The sequence below is a fragment of the Schistocerca cancellata genome, chromosome 2, assembly GCF_023864275.1.
Source record: "Schistocerca cancellata isolate TAMUIC-IGC-003103 chromosome 2, iqSchCanc2.1, whole genome shotgun sequence".
NCBI classification, from domain to species: Eukaryota; Metazoa; Arthropoda; class Insecta; order Orthoptera; family Acrididae; genus Schistocerca; species Schistocerca cancellata.
Window position 1 is genome coordinate 1152326479 of NC_064627.1, and position 20091 is coordinate 1152346569.

The 20091-nt window shown below is 42.5% G+C and overlaps 1 protein-coding gene across 1 annotated transcript in view; it reads left to right on the forward strand.

Moving 5' to 3' along the window:
- The window catches only part of LOC126163192 (cytochrome P450 9e2-like), a 66680-nt gene that overhangs the window by 21521 nt on the left and 25068 nt on the right, over positions 1–20091 (forward strand). Inside the window, exon 3 of the mRNA XM_049920144.1 lies at positions 6067–6204. Coding sequence (XP_049776101.1) covers positions 6067–6204 — 138 coding nt within the window. The remainder of the gene's footprint in view (positions 1–6066; positions 6205–20091) is intronic.

A 20091-nucleotide genomic window follows, 5' to 3' on the forward strand; every position in this document is an offset into this window, starting at 1 on the left:
ACGTCGCTAGGAGAGGATACGCCGCTAAGTGAACATCATGGTATGATACTACCAACAGCCTTCATAACAGATTCTCACTGTTGGCAGTGTCACCTGATGTTCACTGAATGAAACTTGTCTCGACCATAAACGTACCTCACCCTAGGACGCTGGAGGGGGAATATTCCTTACTGCTTATGTTTGCCAGGGTTAGTCATAGAAAGTTTTCCCTTTGAGTTATTGAATATTGTACGAAACGTTAATTGGTCATCAATTCTGCAGGTTCAAAAATGGTTCAAATGGCTCTGAGCACTATGGGACTTAACTTCTGAGGTCGTCAGTTCCCTAGAACTTAGAACTTCTTAAACCTAACTAACCTAAGGACATGGCACACATCCATGCCCGAGGCAGGATTCGAACCTGCGACCGTAGCGGTCGCTCGGCTCCAGACTGTAGTGCCTAGAACCGCACGGCCACTCCTGCCGGCTAATTTTGCAGGAATGTCGTCCTTTGAAAGAAGAAAAATGAAACTTTTAATATGCGTTCAACAACCCGCACTCTCCCCCACCAATTAGGTTTCCATGATACAGAAAAATTTTCTGTGTAAGATTTTTTGTTTCCAATGTCTGAAACGATGCAAGTCTATGTTTCTTGTTGGCTGGAATTCTTGATAATTTCCGTAATCAGTTTATTTTCAGAGGAAGCGTTTGTTGATGACATTCGGCTGTATTTATCTTGTATATTTCCAGTAAGTTGCTCCAATTCACTACTGTTCACATCGAAACTCAGAAATGTTTAAAAGAATACGTAAACCATCTTTGGAAAGATTTTTGAACGGCATTTTAAATGAAAATTCTAACTCAGGGAGTGAAAGTGAAAGATGGTGTTATGGAGTACGATCGGGAAAGTAATGTGAACATTAGAGATGATGAAGACGATTAAGATAATGCAGCGTAAAGTAGTGACCATCGGCATGTAACTGTGACCAAGTTTGAAAGAAGGTATGTAATCACACAGCCCAGAATAAAGTGTATAATTACACAGTCCAGAATACCTAGGAAGTCTCTTGCTAATATACACAAATAAAAAAAAGTTTTGCATCTCCTCGGTTCCGAGAGTTCCGGAAGCTGTACAGAAATTTGGAATAGTGATCAACATAAACATCATTTCCGCCCTTTTTATTGCTCATTAAAACCGCACATTGCATGTTGTACCACCATACAACGAGACTTTCAGAGGTGTTGCTCCAGACTGCTGTACACACCGCTACCTCTAATACCCAGTAGCGCGTCCTCTTGCATTGATGCATGCCTGTATTCGTCGTGGCATACTATCCACAAGTTTATCAAGGCACTGTTGGTCCATATTGTCCCACTCCTCAAAGGCGATTCGGCGTAGATCCCTCAGATTGGTTGGTGGGTCACGTCGTCCATAAACAGCTCTTTTCAATCTATCCAAGGCTTGTTCGATAGGGCTCATGTCTGGAGAACATGCTCGCTTCATTAGTCGAACGGTGTCATTATCCTGAAGGAAGTGATTCTCAAGATGTGCACGATGGGGGCGCGAATTGTCGTCCATGAAGACGAATGCCTCGCCAATATGCTGCCGATGTGGTTGCACTATCGGTCGGAGGATGGCATTCATGTATCGTACAGCCGTTACGGCGTCTTCCATGATCACCAGCGGCGTACGTCGGCCCCACATAATGCCATTCCGAAACAGCAGGGAACCCCCACCTTGCTGCACTCACTGGACAGTGTGTCTAAGGCGTTAAGCCTGACCGGGTTGCCTCCAGACACGTCTCCGACGATTGTCTGGTTGAAGGCATATGCGACACTCATCGGTAAAGAGAGCGTGATGCCATTCCCGAGCGGTCCATTCGGCTTGTTGTTGGGCCCATCTGTACCGCCCTGCACGGTGTTGTGGTTGCAAAGATGGACCACGCCAGGAACGTCGAGAGTGAAGTTGTGCGTCATGCAGCGTATTGCGCACAGTTTGAGTCGTTAACACGACGTCCTGTAACTGCACGAAAAGCATTATTCATTATGGTGGCGTTGCTGTCAGGGTTCCTTCGAGCCATAATCCGTAGGTAGCGATCATCTACTGCAGTAATAACCCTTTGTTGAGACCCCATCCTGGCATAAAGTAACAATACGGACGCGATCGAACCGCGGTATTGACCCTTTAGGCTTAATTTAACTACAGACAACACGAGACGTGGTACCCCCTTCCTGGTGGAATGACTGGAAATGATCGTCTGTCGAACCCCCTCCGTCTAACAGGCGCTGCTCATGCATGGTTGTTTATATCTTTGGGCAGGTTTAATGACATCTCTAAACAGTCAAAGGGACTGTGTGATACAATATCCACGGTCAACGTCTATCCTTACGAGTTCTGGGAACCAGGGTTATGCAAAACTTTTTTTGATGTATGTGGCAAGGGAGGAGTTTGAAGTAACTGTTTGGCGTTCTCTTGGAGACGCCTTGGCGTTTACACGTAACATGCTGAATGTTACACTAAAACATTCAAATGAAGAGGTAGTTAGGTTGAATGTCACTTCTACTAATGAGAAATAATTGTACTTGTTTATAGGAATACTGATACAAAGGGTGCAAATAAGGACAATTCAGTCACTTTACACTACCTCCGATCAAACCCAATGTGTCGGCCTGTTTAAAGGATATTATGCCAAGATAACGTTTAAAGAAACTTATTAGAATCATTAGGTTTGATGACAAAACTACCCACCAGCAAAGCAAGCAAGCAGACAAGTTCATAGTAAACCATTTCCAACAAAGTGAACGACAGGTTTCCACTACAGTACAAACCAGGAGTGCACCTCAGCATTGACGAGACGCTCGGCTTGTTTACAGGACGTCAATCCCTCAGAGAACGAGGAGAAACCGGGCAAGTATGGCATCACCGTACGCGTGATGTCAGACGCAATAGACAGACACGTCACTAATATGGAACGCTATGCAGTTAAAGTACAAAGTTTGTCCAAGAAGGAACGATTTTCAGCAGCTGTCGTTAAACGTCTGGCAGTGTCTGTGAAAAACACTGGTCGAAATATTAGTACAGATCGATACTACACACCGGTGGATTTGGCGGAAGAGCTACACCAAGACTACAAATTTACTACAGCAGCAACTCTGCACTCAGACAGGAAGCATATTCCAGGTATAATGAAGAACGCATCAGATCGAGAGCTATATTCATCAATGTTATTGTTCAAGACCTAACAACTGGTAGTCCACCAGTTATTTTAGTATCCAACAGAGTAAAAACAAAACCAAGTTAAAAATTGCTGCTATTATCAACAATGCACCAAGATTAAAGCACTGAAGGAGGAAAGAGGTACAAAACCTACGTAAATACTGATACCATTGATCAAATGGCTCTTGTGTACGCCTGCAAGAGGGGAACAATGAAATGGCCTCTGTCAATGTTTTACTCTCTCATCGATATATTTGCTATCAGTGCAAACCACAAATTTCACCCAGCAACATCCAAGTTGGAACGAGAAGAATCACAGCAATCAGAAACTTTTTCTTCAGCGTTCTAGGTTGGAACTAGTGTATCAACAGGTAGCAGGAAGAAGTATTCCGGTCGGAGCAGCCAGAGGTGGCGGTCATGTGAGCGTGAGATGTGTTTGCTTCTATGAATGAATATGCGTGTGCGTGTGCGTTTCGGTTTCTTCAGAAGGCTTCGGCAGAAAGCTAATGTAGTGTCTTTTCGTTGTGCCTGTCTGCGACTCGTCGTGTCACCTTTATGGTAAACAGTAACTGTCTTTTCCTTACAGGGTTCATTTTCCAATCTGGAGTTTCCATTGTTTCATTTTGACAATGTAAGCAGTTTTTTATAAAAATCGTTCAGTCAGTGGAAAGTATTCCACAAAATAAAATCGAAGAAACGACAACACCTGCAGATCAGCCTCCTGTAGGGAAAGGCCTGTACCCTTTTTGTGCGTAACAAGCTAAAACAAAAAAGAAGACATACAACATCTAAGAAAAACAAAACAGTATTGTGGACCGAGTCATAATCACGTATGTAACACACATTCAGAAAGAATTGTGAAGTGTGTCTCCTGTCACGAAGCTGAGGAGTAGTTTGTGTAATATATCAGCACAGTCATTTGTATTTTCTATTGTAACTTGCCAGTTTTTATTGACTCGCCTAGCACATCTATTAACTGTATTAATAAGTTACTGCCTTAGTTATAATACATAAACCTCTTGGAAGTTATAATTTTTTATCAGTAGATTATTTTAATGCCCCTTCGGCGTCCGTTACAGACACAAAAAAGCCTGGGCGCTGTAATCTCCTCCCTCCTCCCTTCTTCCATCTATTGTACGCATTAAACAATGCCCAATCCGATTAATTAATCAGCAAAGTCTTTTATGAAGATTCAGGAGGAGCGAAGATTACAATAAACTTTCAAGTTTACTTAGTTTGTCATGCCGAGATGGCTCCATTTCTTCTTGTCTAGGGGTCTGATTCTTGAAGCTGAAAATGTAACATCGGGTCCTCACGGTTGGTTGAACTAAATAAATTGGACGATTGTCGTTGCATAATTTTTTACGTAAATATATTTTCCATTGATTTTCTTACATTTTAGTATATCATACAGTACTTTGATTTTTCACATTAACAAAGCCGGAATTTCATTGTTCCCGCCTATTATACAAAAATACGTCCCATCATACCCTGCGGAAATAACAATATTTCAAAAGGTTTACAATTTTTCTTAGCAAATGAATTCCAACTAGTTTTCGTTACATTATTAATTTCGATTATTATTTCATAAATAAATCCAGAAATAAACATAGTTAACAGTAGAGGATTGTGTAATTAATAACAGAAATTTTAAGCGTGCAAATAATTCTTAATTTCAAATGTTTCTAAAAAAAATTACCTGTACATTCAGAACTAGTACTTATCGATTATAAAAGCGAAACTAAAATATTTTATAAAGCAATTCCTTTTCATAAATCTTAGCTTGAAATATAACATACTGTGTATAAAATTGTATGAAAGTTTTCAGAAAAGCAACTGAGATAATACTGAGCTCTGCAAAGTTTGAAAAATAATACTGGTACCGACAACTACTATTGCGGAAAAGTAATGCTAGAGGAGGATGTCCCGTCACAGCGTCGTAGAGTTACCACAAATTTTTGTGGTTCTCTTTTAATATTAACGTGAATCATCTGTGTAGCACAAGATGATCAAGATTATAATGTTCTGGGTTCTGTTAGTCAATAGTTTTCGAGGTAATCATTTATTTGTGGAGATACTCCACATGGCGGTGTCACAACTACTTCTACTCTGGATCATAGCTACTAGTCTAAAAAATTGACAAGGTAGTGCAGTGCCGGACGTATTTCGGAAATCACTGCTCCTAGTTGCTCAGTGTCGTTATTTCGCCTTAATAAAAAACAGATCAACAATAACACAGAAGTAACTCGCAGTGTAAACTCGCAAAATTTTCGGTTCACAACTCCACAGTCGTATTTCAGCCAATGCTCCAAATCTTCATACTGCACCATGAGCTGTATCGTTGAAAGGGGCATGAACAAATTCCATGCTTTGCACAAAATAATCTGAAAGTCCGCTTGCGGCGGTTGACACCCGTTACTTACAGCATTTAGTTTCTCATGTTGCAATGTGGGCTGAAGATCCGGAATATTGCGAAGAAATGTGACGTTGCCAGCTAGGACGTGGGCGGCAGTACAAGGACGTAGCGTCGTCGTCAAAGCGGGAGGAGGCGTCAAAGGGGTCCGGACCCGCTCCGTCCCCCCCCCCCCCAATCCAGTTTTAAGCTAATCCTGCACAGCATTTAATAAATAAAAGCATTAGCGTCCCTTATTGTCATTGTAACTGTGCAGCTAAATTTATTGCAACAGTATGCTAAATCTTTTCTGAATATGATTCAAGCCGGTAAGAAGTTTAGTATGAAGTAGGGAGCACTCTGTACGTTCAATCTGTCATCAAATACGTTATTTTTAATCGATGTTGAGCTGTTCTTCCGACCTATGTTAAAGTAAACAATTTTTTAAATGAAGTTCTATGTACAATACGTTTCTGCAGGGAAGGAGTGGCACGACATGAGGACTACTCTGAGCCCAGCCTTCACCTCTATGAAGATGAAAAATATGTTCGTACTTATATCAGAGATTGGGCAGCAGATGGTCCGGCACCTAACGAAAGAAATGGCAGAGCTGGGAAGTGAGTGTCTACACGTTGTATTTAGTGTAATTGCATGTGTCATAACAAACTGTTGACTCTTCTGTTACTAGTGCAGCGTCGCTGAGTAAGTCAGACAGCAACACTGTCCTTAGTAGCAAAACAAGACTGTTATCCTGTCGCAATAGTGTGCAGTGTTTATGTTATTGTCGTCACTTTATTGTTCTACATTTGTTTTCTCAACGTTAAAAAAATTAAAGCTTACTTTGAACAAATGAAGACACGATCGTTGACGAAGACATCGTTCTGCATTGGATTTAAGAGACCACATTGCTTTGATCCAACTGTCAGCTTACGAAAGACTTGCCACTGTATTTTTGATCGTACACATAAATCAGATTTACTTGATGTTACTAATCGTTTATCACTTCCAACACCTAAAACAAGATATGCGCTCTGGAAGTAACTGCACTGTGTGCAACACTTGGAGGAGGGTAATTTACACCACTGTTGATCCCCCAGCCTTTCGGTTCCACGTACATATGGAGGCGTGAAAATTAGGTCCTTACAGAATTTATGCCTATACGATGAAAGCCGGTGCAACATTTTACGATCCATATCAAATACTGATTCTCAGAATACAAATAACAACATTTCACTAACAGAAGGATGTAGCTGAGTTTCTACACCGATTTCACCCTGAAAATTATTCAAATAAATAACACATAAGAGTCTCTAATACAACTTATTCAGTATATGCTGTATAATTTTTCTATAATTAATTCAATAAATGGAAATATGCCTTCCGCTCTTTCTACAGTTTATGAGGATCACCACTCCCCAAATGGTCTCAAAGGGTTTTACGCAGCCAAAAGCCCCGTCCCTTCTCGCTGTGCTACGCTACGACGACAGGAAGACACGTATGCCTGTCTATCATCGTTTTAGCCACGGGTCATTTGAGCACTCGAGCATCAACAACTGAAAGGCTGCCGCATCATCCAGAAACATACCCGTTACGGGATACCGACGCCACCACCGTTCCGCACCTCTATCTCTGTCACACAGCACAGCGATTATCAGGAGTGCAGGAACACTGCCACTGGACGAGTTTGTCCGGACAAATAAGTTGATGTATAAGTTAGTCCACATCCATTGCAGGATACGGAGTCTCAGAAATTACAGAAGGAATTAATTCCAAGAGCTCATTGTTCAGGCGGGTGGTGGACATATTTTTGTGTGTGGGGTTTGACATGGCAATGTATGGGGGCCCCTAATCCTCTGCTATATTCGCGGGAGAACGATGCAGGAACCTCCGCCCCGATCGTGTACGTATGTTTATTCGCTTACAAAGTTCTGCAGGTGACATTCACCTTCAACAAGCCGCTGCACCACACCAACGATCCCACATCGTGTAAGGATTCTGAGGAACACTCCTCTCCTCGAGCATGAAGGTGCCTGTGTGGTTCATTTCTTGACCTCTACCACCCTCCCCCCCCCCCCCCCCTCTGGACCCTAAAAATCCCTTCTTTGTTGGTGTACCTGTGGAGCGCAGAATTGCATTCATTTGCCTTATCACTCCAAGAGTTAAAAATTTGTCGTTTATCTAATGACCTCGTGATGTTTCCATGAACGAAGACCGTATGTGGCATAAAACGAGAGCTAATTTTCATGTAACGAGATTAAAAATTCCACTTTATGAAACTGATATCGCTGATCGCACTCCTATTGAAGACAATAAGTTTGCCATGGGCGCCAGTGTGATTATAGAGTGCTAAATGAGTTACACATGGGTTAAAGGACGGAAGGAAGATTATTTTCGAAATTTTCGAAAAAATTTCACGTTTGCAACCGGTGGTAGTGAACTAAACTCCATAATATTTCAACTGGTCACCTGCCAATCACCGTCAAGCAAGCCATCTAAGACGTCCTCCGTTCCGCAATATACAGGGAGAGCCACTGACTATTGCCACTCCGGATGTATGGCAGGAGCTGAAAAGTTTGTGGCACAAATGTTGCATGGGACAACGGGGGTCATAATATGACACCGGTTTCTTGTTGCTAGATATGGTCATTTTTTTAAGGGATGCTATAGTTTGGTACTTATTTTCTGATAGCGGTTATCCAGACATACGGTTATTGAGACATACCCAATGATGTGTAACAGTAAGGTCTTTGAAGGTCAACAAAGGTCAAAAAGTTGTCATGAACGTCCATTTACAGAAGGTCTTCCAAGTGATGACCATTGGTATCAATGCAGTGCTGCAGTCTTCTTATCATGGATTGCATGGTATTCCTCATCACTTGGGCACTTATCGAAGCACATGCTCTGACAATTCTCTCTCGTATATCGTGCAAATAGTAAATATTCGCCGAATACGGCGTATCCATCTAACGTGCCATTGACATGTAAACACCATTCGACAGTTTCTCAATACAACGCTAGACTAGTATCGTCGAATCAAGCGAATGTGAATGACGTATTCCACCGAAGAACAAGTCTATATGTTTCTCATTTACAGAGAATGCCAAAGAAATTCAGTGAGAGCTAGAGACTTGTGCACTGAAAGATATCCTCAACGTACTCACCATGAACGCCGTACATTTAAATATGTGTATGACAAATTGAGAACAACTGGTTCTTTAACGCATCGGAAACATATCCCGCGAAGGAAAGTTAATAGAGGAAACGGAAATTGGTACTCTTCCCACCGTGTTTGAGACCCTTGTGTTTGTTCGGATGAGATTGCAAGGGAATCTGGCATGAGCCAGAGTAGTGTTGTTAGTGTTCCGCATCGCCAAAAATATCATCCTCACTGTATCGTCTCCACCAAGAATTAACTGGTACGGACTGCATGCGTCGCACTGAATTCTGCCGATGTGCTCAAGTTCAGATTAATTTGATTTTAGTTAGTGGCGAGGCTACATTCACGAACCATGGAAATTTTATGTTATTGGGCAACTGAAAATCCATGTTGGCTCCGGCAAAGAAGAGGGGCGCCTTTCGGCACAGGGTTATTTGGTAAGCGTGATAGCTTCAAGAGAGGCGCTCTGCATTGCGGTGTAGATTGCTGTCCAGGTTTCGAGAGGGTGCGTTTCTGGATGAGGTATTGAATATATTGCTTCCCCCTACTTATACCTCCCGAGGAGATCACGAATATAAAATCAGAGAGATTCGAGCGCGCACGGAGGCTTTTCGGCAGTCGATCTTCGCGCGAACAATACGCGACTGGAACATGAAAGGGAGGTAATGACAATGGCACGTAAAGTGCCCTCCGCCCACACGCTTGGGTGGCTTGCGGAATATAAATGTAGATGTAGGTGTAGAAGATATGCGAGAGAAAATTGTCAGAGCAAGTGCTTCGATAAGTGCCGATGTGATAAGGAATACCACTCAATCCGTGATAAGAAGTGATACCAATGGTCAGCACTTCGAACACCTTCTGTAAATGGACGTTCATGCCACCTTTGTGACCTTCGTTGACGTTCAAAGACCTTACTGTTACACATCATTGGATTCGTCTCGATAGTCACTATCAGAAAATAAGTACCAAACAGTAGCATCCCATTTAAAAAAACAAAGTTGATCTTCATATCCCTGAAGCGACCCCACCTAGCAACAAAACACCAACGTCATATTCTGGCCCCCGTTGTCCCATGCAACTTTCGTCCCACAAGCTTTTCAGCTCCTATCACACTTTCGGAGTTATTCTTGGTGGCAACAGTCAGTGACTCACCCCGGTATTGCGTAGCATTAGGCGCACACAGACAGACCACGCCCCCCCCACTGCCCCGTGGCAGCGCGCTGCCTCGTTCAACGGCGGAACTCGGCTGCACCGTCGTCTTCGATCTGACAAAGGCAGGCCACGGCGTTGGGATTCACTTCAAACTTTGTACACCTTTAGGAGGCCATTAAAACAAAGTAATGTGCAATTAGGAAGGTGCTCTACTCCGGCAATTTCGAGAAAATCTCAAGCGAAGTTTCACGCGTCTATTTTGTGCCTATTTCTCTGTGTGTAGAAGCCGGACGTTAGAGATCCTGTTGGTCAAGTAATTAGTGTTCGAGCTTCGTAAGATGAATGAATACGTCGCCACGGTTCGACTCCCGCTCAAAAGTAATTACTAATCAATTTTTTTAATCACTGGTCATATTGTTTAAGTTTCATGACATACGAGAAGTAATTTAACGAAAAAAAATCACGTGTATTTGCATCAACTTTCAATTTATGTTTCCCATGTCTGTATGTCAAATACCATCCAGCATCGTGTCATGTCGAGAGCACATCTCACGAGTAATTGTATGTTGCTTTTGTGGTCTGGCACATTGTGACTTACTATATTACTGATTTTAACGACGTCATTCGTATCATCATTTATCGAGGTTTGACTTGGGCTTTCCAAGCCTGTACCGCGTCCTTGAAAATTTAATTACAAATAGTAAATAGTCTGATAACATACTAAATTCACTACTTCATAAAAATGCACGTGGTACCTAAGTCTAATGGGTAGTGCGTGCAGCAACGCGCGGCAGAGTGCTGTGGTGGCATTCCTGCCCAGTGTGTTTGTGAGACTAGGGTTCAAGTCTCCGCTGTGGCAGAAATTGTAATGCACATCTTTAGTTTCCATCGTTATCATCGATAAAGATGAGACTCAAATCTAATCGTAAGAACTAGAGATCGCCTACATTTGTGTTACAGGATTTCCCCGTTACATCCAACGGTTGACTGCTATTCCAATCCGAGAGGGCCTCGGTGATAGTGACGATCAAGGGAAAAATTAGCTAAACGTATGAAGTTTGTGTTAAAGAGGGACAGGGATTTGGGTAGTCGGTGCAACAATGCTACCTATTGTTGTGCGCTCGTGTAATCCTTAGCATTCCCATCTAAAAAGCAAAGAGACCTTGTTTCAAGACCTGGCCGTAGCATAAATTTTAATACATTTCTTCAGATTAAATCATTATCATAAGAAATAAGTGTCAGAGAGATTCAAACCGTCGCCCCGCCCACGACCATCTCGCAAAGCGCGAACGCTAACTGCTCGACCACACTGACTTCCTACGTTCGGCTCTTTCACATAGATATATCAGTTACATAATAGAGGCTAAAAACTTTTTTTGCGATTTCCTCGGAGTCGGATTACAAAAGGTGTGCGAACTTTGAAGTAAATCCTTAATGACTACGTTGTGGCCTCCCCCTGTGAGAAAAACGAGGAGATTACAGGACTCCACGCTTTATCCAGCTATTAGCTGCCGTCATGGTTTATCAGATTTTCCGCCTTGCCTATTTCAAATAATGGGTCACTAAAATATGTTGTTGTGGCCAGAATTAGTGTTTTATCATACGCCATTGAATTTCCGATTGAGATGCAATGTTCAGCAACAGCAGAGTCCTCGGTTGCAAAAGGCGAGTGCAACGTTGGTGCAACTTTCTTTCACCGTGCACACGGTCTGACCTCCACACGCCGTATGACACTGGCAACGTATTTTGTATATTCTAACTTTCCACAACGACAAATTATCCTCGTAGCAACAGGGAGACAACCTTAACTGGTGGGGGGAAAACCGATTTACCCTCAAAATTACGGAGGATTCTTGCTATTTTACGCGAAATATTGCCAACAAAGGGAAGAATATTTCAGATTTTTCAGGTGCGCTCTCCTCTTTATCCACTTCCTGGTTCTTGGCTTTAATTGATAGTGCCCTGTTAATCTGCCGGGTAGAATATCCAACTCCCCTGAACAGTCTTTAGGTGGGCGAGCACTTTCAATAAACTATGTGCATCTGAGACTGCTTGAGCTCTGTGTACAATGTTTCAAGAACGCTCATAGTTTGCGATGGATGATGACAACTCGATGATAAACTGAATGCCACAGAGAGCTATCATTCTTCTATTTAACGAAAAAGTCCAGGAAAGGTAAACAACCACCTTTCTCTAATGCCATAGCGAACCAGATGTTCTTATGAAAGGAGGTCATGTTAGAACTCCATTAATATATGGTCTGCATGAGGCCACACTATGAAAGTATCTTCTACATACACTATGTGATCAAACGTATCCGGACACCTGGCTGAAAAGAAGTTCGTGGCGCTCTCCATCAGTAAGGCTGGAGTTCAGTATGGTGTTGGCCCACTCTTAGCCTTGATGACAGCTTCCACTCACGCAGGCATACGTTCAGTCAGGTGCTGGAAGTTTTCTAGGGGAATCACAGCCCAAACTTCACGGAGTGCTGCCCTGAGGAGAGGTATCGCTGTCGCTCGGTGAGGCCTGGCACGAAGTCGGCGTTCCAAAACATCCCAAAGGTGTTCCACAGGATTCAGGTCAAGACTCTGTGCAGGTCAGTCCATTACACGAATGTTATTGTCGTGTAACCACTACGCCACAGGCCGTGCATTATGAAGACGTACTCGATCGTGTTGAAAGATGCAATCGCCATCCCCGAACTGCTCTTCAATAGTGGGAAGCAAGAAGGTGCTTACGGCATCAATGTAGGCCTGTGCTGTGATATTGGCGGGCGCGCAAAACAACAAGAGGTACAAGACCCCTCCATGAAAAACACGGCTACACCATAACACCAACGCCTCCGAATTTTACCATTAGCACTACACACGCTGGCAGATGACGTTCACCGGGCATTCCCCATACCCACACCCTGCCATCTGATCACCCAATTGTGTGCCGTGAATCGTTCAATCGTCCAACGTTTACGCTCCTTACACTAAGCGAGGCGTCGTTTGGCATTTACCGGCGTGATATGTGGCTTACTAGCAGCCGCTCGACCATGAAATCCAAGTTTTCTCACCTCCCGGCTAACTGTCATAGTACTTGCAGTTCATCCTGGTGCAATTTGGAATTCCTGTGTGATGGTGTGGATAGATGTCTGCCTATTACACATTACGATCCCCTTCAACTGTCGGTGGTGTCTGTCAGTCAAGAGACGAGATAGGCCTATACGGTTTTGTGATGTTCGTGTCCCTTCACGTTCCACTTCACTATCATATCGGAAACAGTGGACCTAGGGATGTGTAGAAGTAAGGAAATCACGCGTACAGATGTATGACGCAAATGGCACCCAATCACCTGACCACGTTCGAAGTCCGTGAGTTTCGCGGAGCGCCCCATTCTGCTCTCTCGCGATGTCTAATGACTACTTTGGTTGCTGATATGGAGTACCTGGGAGTAAGTGGCAGTACAATGCACCTAATATGAGAAACGTTTGTTTTTGTGGGTGTCCGGATACTTTTGATCACGTAGAGAGGATATAAAATGTAGACTGGCAATGGCAAGGAAAGCGTTTCTCAAGAAGAGGAATTTGTTAACATCGAGTATAGATTTAAGTGTCAGGAAGTCATTTCTGAAAGTATTTGTATGGAGTGTAGCCATGTATGGAAGTGAAACATGGACGATAACTAGTTTGGACAAGAAGAGAATAGAAGCTTTCGAAATGTGGTGCTACAGAAGAATGCTGAAGATAAGGTGGGTATATCACGTAACTAATGAGGAGGTATTGAATAGGATTGGGGAGAAGAGAAGTTTGTGGCACAACTTGACAAGAAGAAGGGATCGGTTGGTAGGACATGTTTTGAGGCATCAAGGGATCACAAATTTAGCATTGGAGGGCAGTGTGGAGGGTAAAAATCGTAGAGGGAGACCAAGAGATGAATACACTAAGCAGATTCAGAAGGATGTAGGTTGCAGTAGATACTGGGAGATGAAGAAGCTTGCACAGGATAGAGTAGCATGGAGAGCTGCATCAAACCAGTCTCAGGACTGAAGACCACAACAACAACAGTGTACCTACAAAATAAAGTTGGTTTAAGATCTGCTGATTCAAGCTCTCTCTCCTCAATGATCTCCACACAAATGTTGGACGCCAGGGAAGACACAGGGCCACCCATTGCGTCGCCGTCAGTCTGATGAAAATGTTCGTGGTTGGACGTACAGCAAAAGTTGAGGGAAACAGAACAAAAGCGAGGAAAATCATACAAGAACAAAGCCTGGACGTTCTCCTGAAACTTATTACCAATTAGTAGAAAGAATTTGCGAGAGGGACCTTTCTAAAAAGTGATATAATACCGAAGTTAATTAAACGGTGCGAACTATTTAGACAGATGATCCGCATTGTGTTGGCAAAACAGGCCGAGTTTCGTATAAAATGTAAGCATTTGCCGACCAGTGTCCTCAGCACGGACATTTGTTATTGTGGAAGACTGGAGTTTACAAAATACGTTGCCAGTGTGGTACGGTTTACAGAGGTCAGACCGCACGCACTTTGGAAGAATGTTGCATTTAACATAGATTCGATGGAGTATGATAAAAAAATAATTTTTGGCCACGGCAACGTCTGTTTGGGATCCCATTACTGAAAATACGCATAGCGGAAAATCTGATGAACGGCGGCAGCGGCTACCAGCTGGCTAATGGGTGGAATCCCCTCCTCTCCACAATTTGCTCAAACTGAAGACGACAGAGAAGACGGGGCGAGCGGCCACTCAAGGACAGCCGACTGCGAGTTCTGCGGCTCCACGAGCGAGGGCGCTGCGGCCCGTCTGTCAACGTGATTCAGACGCATGCGCGGAATACTCACAGTCTGTCGTATATTGCGGAATGAAGGAGACGTTTTCGTCAGTCTTCGATGGTTCACGTGTGGATTACTATCTGGTGCCAAGTTCAAACATCATGGAGTGTAGGTGACGATGACTGCCTGTAAGCCAGAAATTTCTCCGAATGCTCCCTTCGCAGAGAAAATTTTAAAATTCAGGAAGCTCGTAGCTTTACGTCAAGTAAACGATGAGGTCATTACAGACGGAGCACTTGTTCTGGTACGACAAGGTTGGATGAAGAAATTGGCATCGGCTTTAAAAAAAAATTCCTGGTTTCCGTCTTCATCGATTTAGGGAAAGCACGGAAACGCTAAATCTGAATGGCCAACACAGGTATTTGAACCCCACTTCTCCCGAATGCGAGACCAGTTTGATAACCACGCGCTACCTTGCCCAGTAGGTGGGAACGAAGTCTGCCATAACCTCGATGAATGAAGCATCCCAGCAGTCCCCTCAAACGATCTGCGGGAACCGCCAGAAATCTTGCTCATGATTATCAGACTCCTATTTGGTCTTACCTCCTCTAAAATACGAGTACATTGTCTTAACTACGTTGTTTGGTGCACTCTCCAGAGCCTGAAGTGAAACGTCGAGGCTTTCATGTCAATACTGTCTCAGCTAGCAAACTCTGGCATTGCAGTATTGAAATTGGTGATTCTGAAACTGTGCCATTTGAAACATCCCCTTAGAAAAATTAATGAATTACTGTGCTGATAAACTTCTTACATTATTTGATTTTCACACAGCTGAGCAGAACTGAATGTACTCAGACATTTCACTCTTTGCCTATTCTGATCAACACTAAACTGACACACAATATTTTTAGCGCAACGCAGTCTGACTTTCAAAAATCCCTACAAAAGAATGGCCCTGACTAACATTAACCTACACCTTTCACAAATCACTTACCTCACAAAAATTTTCGTTACTCGTACTACTGCAATACAGCGAGTAGAAGATTCAAACTACTGAAGGCACTAACTACAGATAGGCATAGTTAGCAAATGAAAGATTTTGATAGAGAACAAACAATGTATTTACCTTATTAGTGTTCAAAAGTCATAATATATACAGGGTGTTACAAAAAGGTACGGCCAAACTTTCAGGAAACATTCCTCACACACAAATAAAGAAAAGATGTTATGTGGACATGTGTACAGAAACGCTTAATTTCCATGCTAGAGCTCATTTTAGTTTCGTCAGTATGTACTGTATTTCCTTGATTCACCGCCAGTTGGCCCAATTGAAGGAAGGTAATGTTGAATTCGGTGCTTGTGTTGACACGCGACTCATTGCTCTACAGTACGTAGCATCAACAGGTTAGTGTTCGTCACGAACCTGGTTTTGCAGTCAGTGCAATGTTTACAAATGCGGAGTTGGCAGATGCCCATTTGATATATGGATTAGCACGGGGTAATAGCCGTGGCGCGGTACTCTTGTACCGAGACAGGTTTCCAGAACGAAGGTGTCCCGACAGGAAGACGTTCGAAGCAATTGATCGGCATCTTAGGGAGCACGGAACATTCCAGCCTATGACTCGCGACGGGGAAGACCTAGAACGACGAGGACACCTGCAATGGACGAGGCAATTCTTCGTGCAGTTGACGATAACCCTAATGTCAGCATCATAGAAGTTGCTGCTGTACTAGGTAACGTTGACCACGTCACTGTATGGAGAGTGCTACAGGAGAACCAGTTGTTTCCGTACCATGTACAGCGTATGCAGGCACTATCACCAGCTGATCGGCCTCCATGGGTACACTTCTGCGAATGGTTCATCCAAGAATGTGTCAATCCTCATTTCAGTGCAAATGTTCTCTTTACAGATGAGGCTTCATTCCAACGTGATCAAATTGTAAATTTTCACAATCAACATGCGTGGGCTGACGAGAATCCGCACGCAATTGTGCAATCACGTCATCAACACAGATTTCCTGTGAACGTTTGGGCAGGCATTGTTGGTGATGTCTTCATTGGGCCCCATGTTCTTCCACCTACGCTCAATGGAGCACGTTATCATGATTTCATACGGGATACTCTACCTGTGCCGCTAGAACATGTGCCTTTACAAGTACGACGCAACATGTGGTTCATGCACGATGGAGCTCCTGCATATTTCCGTCCAAGTGTTCGTACCCTTCTCAACAACAGATTCGGTGAGCAATGGATTGGTAGAGGCGGACCAATTCCATGGCATCCACGCTCTCCTGACCTCAACCCTCTTGACTTTCATTTATGGGGGCATTTGAAAGCTCTTGTCTACGCAACCCCGCTACCAAATGTAGAGACTCGTCGTGCTCGTATTGTGGACGGCTGTGATACAATACGCCATTCTCCAGGGCTGCATCAGCGCATCAGGGATTCCATGCTACAGAGGGTGGATGCATGTATCCTCGCTAACGGAGGACATTTTGAACATTTCCTGTGACAAAGTGTTTGAAGTCACGCTGGCACGTTCTGTTGCTGTGTGTTTCCATTCCATGATTAATGTGATTTGAAGACAAGTAATAAAATGAGCTCTAACATGGAAAGTAAGCGTTTCCGGACAGATGTCCACATAACATATTTTCTTTCTTTGTGTGTAAGGAATGTTTCCTCAAAGTTTGGCCGTACCATTTTGTAACACCCTGTATAGCAGTTCATGACACCCAGTCTCATAAATTTACTGTCTCTGATGGACACACGTCCAGATCATCTGCTCTCAAAACTCTGCCATTTCTCTCCCCACATCCACCACTGCTGGCGCCTCACCTCCAACTGCGCAATGCTACGCGCTGTTCACATCGAGCTGCCCAACACTACAATGCCAACCAGCCACAGACTGCACACAGCACAGCCAGTGATTTTCATACAGAGCGATACATGGCGTTACCAACATAAAAACCTAAACAGCCTACTTACATAGCCCCCATGCTCCCCACAAAAAATTTTACAAATTGTTTTGGGCAGTGGCCAATACAAATTTGAAAAAAATTTTCATAATTACAATAACAAAGAAATCAAATGCACACACTTATTGATACAATGTTGGTCAAGAGCTAAAATTTTCTCACAGTCCAAAAAGACAGTCTTGATCATTCATCACAGTAAAATTGCAGTGTTTTTCTCAAAGTCTGAGTAGTAAAAGAAAATGCACACGGAAGTAGTGGGTTCCATGCAGTCTTGAAGAAGTAGTGTAGTCCTTCCAACAGAAAGACAGTGCTGACTCTTGACATGCAGACAGGTAATGGGCCACAACAGAGCAAATCCACAGCAGAGTCAGTCAGAGTTGAAGAATATTGTTAGGCAGGTAATCACAGAGCAGACCCACTGTAGTCCTGTTAGAGATTACGGTATTGGTGGGCCACCAGAGGTGTAGACCCACTGCAGTCCTTGTAGAAATAATGGTATTGGTGGGTCATCAAAGGTGCAGACCCACTGTAGTCCTTGTATAGACGGCCAGCAGCCATCTGTTGCGACTGTGCAGGTGCACAATCACCATCAAAGAGTCTTGCGGAGAATATAGCAAGTCCATAAACCACCACTTGCGCTCTCACAAAGTTTTTGTAATTGTCCTTAGAACCAGCATTGCTGTTAATCAGTCCCAGTCCCTTGCTGAATTATTAACACACGTCCAAACACTAACAGTCCTCTTTTTTTCACATATTGTTCATATACTATGACATGTGAAATGTGTACAGTGAAAGGAAACTTAATTTGAAGAACTGGTGTCTATATAATTATAAATTTACAACATAAGAATATATTTACAAAGGTAAAATATACATCATTAAAGTACATAACAACACAGATAACATTTGTACTAATACAGGCTTTTCAAAAGAATAGAAATAGACATATACATCAGTGTTACAGGAATTATGACATAAGTAAATAAATAAAATAATGAGAATAGTTTTTGAAACATTAATTTCACACATAAGAATTGAAACAGAAGAGAATTAATAATGTGAAACATCTTTACAAAGAAAATGGCATATTATTGGAAAAATTCTACAACATAACTCTCATGAGATAAACACATAAAGACAGGAAGAACACAAATACACAAGGGTACACAAACACATAGCGGAATAACATAAAAGGAAAGGACAGGGTTTGTTTTACTGCAGTATTTTGCAAACAAAACTTTCTTTACTTCTTGGAGATCTCCCTTCGTTCTTCATTATTTCCAAAAAGTCCTATCTATACCTGCTTTCTGTACTTTTTTCGTATAACTTCTCAATGCATTTCTTCCAATTCATTGCAACTCATTCTCTTATATAGTCTACCCCCTCTTAAGCTAACTTAAATCTACTGAGCTCAGATGCATAAACTAAGGGATGAGGCAATGCAGCAGCACAAAACAATTATACAAACAGCAATGAAAAAATGCAAATTGGCAAAGCTAGCAGCAGTAAATCTAAATTAGCAAAGCAAATGCAATATTACAACTAATGTAAGGCAATGTGCAGCAAACAAGATAAATAAATCAGTAGTGAAACTGGCTTAACAGAGTAATACAAAGTGAAATTCAGTAGCACTATGCCTGGCAAACAGCAGCAGCAAATGCAATAACTTATATATAATCATGACAAAGCTCAAGCAGAGAAAATATTACAGTAAATATGGCCATGTCTAATACCTATGTCACATCTTAACACTAGGCTGATGCATCACGATAAGTTACTCTACAAAACAAGTTACCCAGTCATGAGTCATGGACAAAAATTATGTATGCAATTCCTATGAAGGGAAGTGTCTTTTTGTGCTCCCTCGTTTTTTTTTTTTTTTTTTTGGAAGGAGATCATTAAATTATTATTTACTGGATCTTTAGGCATAAAATATCTATATTAGTACATCTATTAAATTTTATTTTAACCAATGCTGCAGTGCAGCTAGAAATTAGATATTAAACGAAATGAACAAATATATATATAAAGCAACATATGAAACGTCTTCACTAGGCAAATGACGTCTCCAAAGGCAAAAAAATAATCTCTCAACTAGAAAGACAAAAGATGTAATATGTTTCTCATCATTTCATTAGGCATTTTAGTAAATATCATAAATTAAGAGCTCCACAGTGTAATCATATGTTTTCAAGTCTGAGCGTGTCGTATTTGCTATGCTTTCTACAAAGAAATGTCAATAGCGAGGATAATGGCCTCTTTTTTTCTCCACCTAATGGCTTTCTTTTTTCAGGCGACTATCTCTCAGCTGGGCGCGCAAAATGCATTACGTCACGGTCACTTACCTTTCTTACCGAAATATTTACGACAGCAGTTTCCGCTACAGTGACAGCCTCATATAAAAATTTCACAGGTCGAGAATTTGCGTTACAAATGTGTAGA